We start from the raw sequence: 5307 nt of genomic DNA, 5'->3' as shown, positions 1-5307 counted from the left end.
AACTCTATATAGGGTTTCCGACGAGCAGCTGGTGAGCTTGAACCATCAACCTTATGGTTCACACAACTTTGCAGTCCAGCGTATTAGCCCACTGTGCCACACCAGGACTCCATATATGTGTATACATATATGTGTGTGTGTGTGTATATATTTATATATATATATATAAAGAGAGAGAGAGAAAGCGAGAGTGTGTAATTCTGTAGGATCAGGACTGGACTGTGAACCACAATGTCAGCAGTTCAAGCCCACCAGCTGCTCCTTGGAAATGCTTCATGGGGTTGTTATGAGTTAGAACTAAGTTGATAGCACTTAACAACAACATATGAGGGGCCCTTCAAGTATTACATTAGTTTTAATTCCATTTTTCTATGAACTTTTTGAAGCTCTTTATGTGTAGATGTGTATAAAGAGCTCTGATAGCATTGTAGGATAAGCACAGGATTGCTAACCACAAGTCAGCAACTCAAACCCACTAGCTGCTCCAGGAAAGAAAGATGAAGCTTTCTGTTCCATAAAGATTTACAGCCTCAGAAACACTATATGGTTGTTGTGAGCTGAAATCAACTTGATGGTATAGGGCTTTTGGTTCTGGATATATATATACACCTTGGAAAATACTTTCTATGATTACTAAATTATTCTCCTTGTCATATCACATAACGTACTAAATAAATAAAATACTATTCACAAAGGCATTTATAATAAATAGAAATACATGTGCCATCTCAACTATTTTTATCTGCACTATTCAGTGATATTAATTATGGTCACCATGTTGTAAAACAATCATCAGTATCTACTTCCAAATTTTTTCATTACTCTTAACTGAACTTCCATGTTACTTTGTATTTAAGTTACAGAGAAGTTCCATGATGACTTTCCTTGAGTAATTCAATGAAATAATTGAGGAATAATGTGCAAGCTTAGACCACACTGAACCACAAAGTTGAGAAGGCATGATCTAGAGTCTAGAACCCATGTCATATGCTTCACCTTTTGCAGGGTGGGGACTATGTATTTGAGTAGAAGCCTCTTTTTCTATTTCTTGAGACTATTCAATTGTATTCTGACACCCATAGAATTGCAATTAATTGCAATCAACTTGATGGCAGTAGGTTGGTTGATAAACAGAAGAGATGATAGTAACTGTGCATAGCAGAGGTATAGTTTTGGTTTGCTTTAATCATTATTGTTTCACTTTTGGCCCCAGGATAACTTTCTTTAAAGTCTGACTTTCTCCACTATCAAAAGTGCTACTCCTTTCTTACATATTATATATCGGTAGTAAAACGTATGTCCATGAGTGTAGCTAACAGAATTGCCTGTTTTTGCTAGACAACTTCTTTCCAGTGGTGCTATGGCATTGTAGAATGATCACTAGCCTGTGAACCACAAGGTTAGCAGTTCAAATCCACCAGCTGCTCCTTGGAAACCCAGTACAGAGTCGCTGTGAGTTTAAATTGACTCGATGGCACTTAACAACAACAATAAGATATGCTTAAGTCATTAAGAAATCACTTACCACTAAGAAAGCAAGCAGTGGTTTTCCTACAATTAGGTACTTTATGACTTTTTGAAAACAGTAGAATGCAGTTTTCATTGAAACTGCTTAAAATACACAACTGAAAAAGACAAATGAAATTGTTCTACTTACTTAGCTTTTTCATGCAGTCACGAAGTCTCGTTTCCAAGCTAAGCACTCTTTGGTGTAGTTCCTCATAGTCATAGGCACCGATTTCTTCCTGTATCCCGGTGAGAACAGCTGACAGATTCCGAATCTCCTCCTTGAACTGGGTGATTAGCTTGGCATCTGTTTTGTACTGTTCCAGTACAGGGATCAAGGGCAGGAGCTCGTCCATCTTCTCTTTTAACTCCTGTGAAAAGCAACCACTTGTTCCTGAGAGTCATTTAAAAACAAATCAAGAAACTACATTCTTTTTAATATGATGCTTAAAGGAGATTATTATAATCACTTCAGAATTCTTCATTGATTTTTAGTTGAAATTAGGTATTTTGTGAAAATGTAAGCAACCATATGATCATTAACTGTAATTTCATTTATCTCAGCTTTTCAATACAAGAAGTTCTCTTTAAATGGTAATGCGCTATTGTGTAACATACATTGATCCTTATCATAATGAGAAAAATTTCTAATTGGAGCAATCATGGGTTTATATATTATCTCTTTCTAAGGAGCATTTTATAGAGTGAACAATATAAAAGGCTTACACAATATCTATCTTCTATGATTGAAGTTTGAATGAAGTTATTGGATACAGGTCAAATATCCTATGTTTGTTTAGCTAAGTCTAATTACTTACCTGTTGATGAGCTATGTGATAGGGGCACTTAGAGGAAATGACATGTCCTGGACCAGCTTTTATCTAACAGAATTTTTTTTTTTTTTTTTTGGTAATCATCACCTTTTCCATTCTAACTTTTCATTATGCAATTTCTCAGGTATTCCTAGCTTTTTAAAAATATCCATGTCATCATTTATCATATGGATTTTTTTAAATATCCATATTATCATAACATCATTAGGAAGGTAAACTTAGGAAGTATAATAAATCATGTAAAACCTCCCAGAGCTCCAAGAAATATATGTTCCTAGTTAGCATTTTGAATTTTTTCTCCACAATTTGATTCTCCATATCTTAGTATAGATAATTTAGAGGCCAAAGTATGGTAGAGTTGTTTACCGCTACAGTAAATTAACACTCAGGGGCCAACATGTTCATTGTTTATGTAACTGAAAAGCCAGTTGCACAGAGTTGTTTGAAACCCAAACACTGATTTTCTTGAAGAGAACCAGAAGCTTATATTGTCAAACAGTGTTCCTATTCCTAGTCGTCCCAGTACTAAGTCAAACCTGCTGCTTCACCTTCAGTTTTTCAGATGTGTTTAATTAAATGGGAGGATCATTGAACATATTCATAAGTTTAATTGCAAGTTTGTTGTTGATGCTCTTGTTAGGTGCCACGGAGTCAGTTCTGACTCATGCACAACTGAACGAAACACGCCTGGTCCTGCACCATCCTTACAATCATTGTTAAGCTTGAGCTAATTGCTGCTGCCATTGTGTTAATCCATCTCATTGGGGTCTTCTTCTTTTTCACTGACCCTCTACTTTACCAAGCATGACGTCCTCCCCAAGGACTAGTCCCTCCTGATAATATGTCTGAAGTATGAGAGACGAAATCTTGCTATTCAGGTCTTTAAGGAGCATTCTGGCTGTACTTCTTCTAACACAGATTTTTTTTTTTTTTTTTTTTTTTCTGGCAGTCCATGGTACTTCTAATATTCTTCTCCAACACATAAAACAGATGTTGTAGATGATATAATCAGTAAAATGAATTGTCACTATTAGGATCATTTGAAGATAATCCATGGATGCAGTCAGAAACTATGTTGTACACTAACTAATTTAAGGGGCTGAAAATCACATTTTAAAATTATATTTAGAAAATGTTATTACTATAAATACATTAAAATACCAAGAGCTCCCATTGCTGCCTTGATTTATGAACTATGTTTCTTGTGGGAAATTTCCCATTTACTTTACGTGTTCAGGATTCTATGACTGCACTTGGTGGGTAGAAGAGTGAAAAGAGTCTTAATAATGAGAAATATTCATAATTATCCTGGTCAAGAGACAAAATTGCAGAACTTTACTCATTTTGGTGGCTTGCTTTTAAATAAACTTTTTGCATGTGCATCTTGTGGCATCCCTACATGAAGAAACATTTATATCATTAGATTATACTGAGAATGGTTCTACTGATAATATTTGTTACATATTATAACAATGAAACCTTTAACTTTCTATTATGGATGTATTGGATGCTCTAGGTGGAAGAATTGGTTAAGCACTTAATTACAAATCTGGCTGTTTATTTTTCTACCCAGAGACACCTTGAAAGGAAAGCTTGGCAATCTGCTTTGTAAAGATCACAGTCATTGAAAACCCTATGCCGTGCAATTCTACTCTGAAACACACAGGATTTGCATAAGTCAGAATCTTTTGTTGTTGTTAGGTGTCATCAGGTTAGATTCAACTCATAGTGAACTTACACACAAAAGAATAAAAACACTGACGGATCCTGTGCCATCCTTACAATTGTGTTACATTTGAGCCCATTGTTGCTGTTACTGTGTCAATCCATCTTGTTGGGGTCTTCCTCAGATAAATTTTTGTTCTTCTGGCTGTAAATGGTAAGTTAAATATTCTTCACTAGCACCATAATTCAAATACATTGATTCTACTGCCATCTTCCTTATTCATTGCCCAAGTTTCACATATAGATGACATGATGGCTTGGGTCAGGCATGAGTTAGTCATCAAAAGTATCATTTGGTTCAAACACATCCTTTGATTTCTTGATTGCTGTTTCCATGAGTGTTTATTACAAATCCAAGCAAAATGAATTTTTTGTTGTGGTTTTTGTTCTTATTGTAAGGTGCCATCACTACGGACTCATAGTGACACAACAGAGCAAAACACTGCTTGCTCCTAAACCAACATCACAATCATTGCTATGTTTGAACCTGTTGCTGTTTGCCACGGTGACAATCCATCTCATTGGGGGGTCTTTTTGTATTTCTCTGATGCTCCACTTTACTTCACATGATATCCTTCTTCAGGGACTGATCCCTGATGATATGTCCAAAGTATGATAGACAAAGTCTGGCCATCTTGGCTTCCAAGGAGCATTCTGGCTATACATTTTCCAACACAGAATGGTTGTTCTTTTGGCAGTCCATGGTACTTTTAATATTCTCTTTCAACACCATAACTCAAATGCATCAATTCTCCTATGGACTTCCATATTCACTGTCCAACTTTCACATGCATATGAGATTATTAAAAATAACCAAGGCTTGGGTCAGGCGCACCTTAGTCCACAAACTGACTTCTTTGCTCTTCAACACTTCAAAGAGGTCTTGTGCAGTAGATTTACCTAATGCAATATGTCATTTATTTTCTGTACTGCTGTTTCCATGAGTGCTAATCGTTGACCTGAGCAAAATGAAGTTATTTACAACTTCAATGACAACTGCTTTTTGTGTAGTTAATTTGGCCATATTGAAAAAAGAGGAACTGAATATCAGAATTTGGTGGCTTTTTTTACTGAATCATTTTTGATGTTTTAAAAATTTTGCAATTTGATAGTTGACAATCTTAAAACTCTGGAAACTTGTCTAAGAGCAGTGGAAATTCTAATCAATGATCATTGTTAAGTTGTTGTTAAGTGCCATCGAGTCGGGTCCGACCCATAGCGACCCTGTACAGGGTTTCCGAGG

The 5307-nt window shown here is 35.8% G+C and overlaps 1 protein-coding gene across 2 annotated transcripts in view; it reads right to left on the bottom strand.

Annotated features, from left to right (window-relative positions):
- Positions 1-5307, bottom strand: part of OLFM3 (olfactomedin 3) — a 313170-nt gene that overhangs the window by 24408 nt on the left and 283455 nt on the right. For both annotated transcript variants that reach the window (XM_006830904.1, XM_006830903.1), the window contains exon 4: positions 1658-1877. In XM_006830904.1, the coding sequence (XP_006830967.1) occupies positions 1658-1877 (220 nt within the window). The remainder of the gene's footprint in view (positions 1-1657; positions 1878-5307) is intronic.

This window comes from Chrysochloris asiatica, unplaced genomic scaffold (assembly GCF_000296735.1).
Source record: "Chrysochloris asiatica unplaced genomic scaffold, ChrAsi1.0 scaffold00002, whole genome shotgun sequence".
NCBI classification, from domain to species: domain Eukaryota; kingdom Metazoa; phylum Chordata; class Mammalia; order Afrosoricida; family Chrysochloridae; genus Chrysochloris; species Chrysochloris asiatica.
This window is presented reverse-complemented; position numbering and strand designations above follow the sequence as displayed.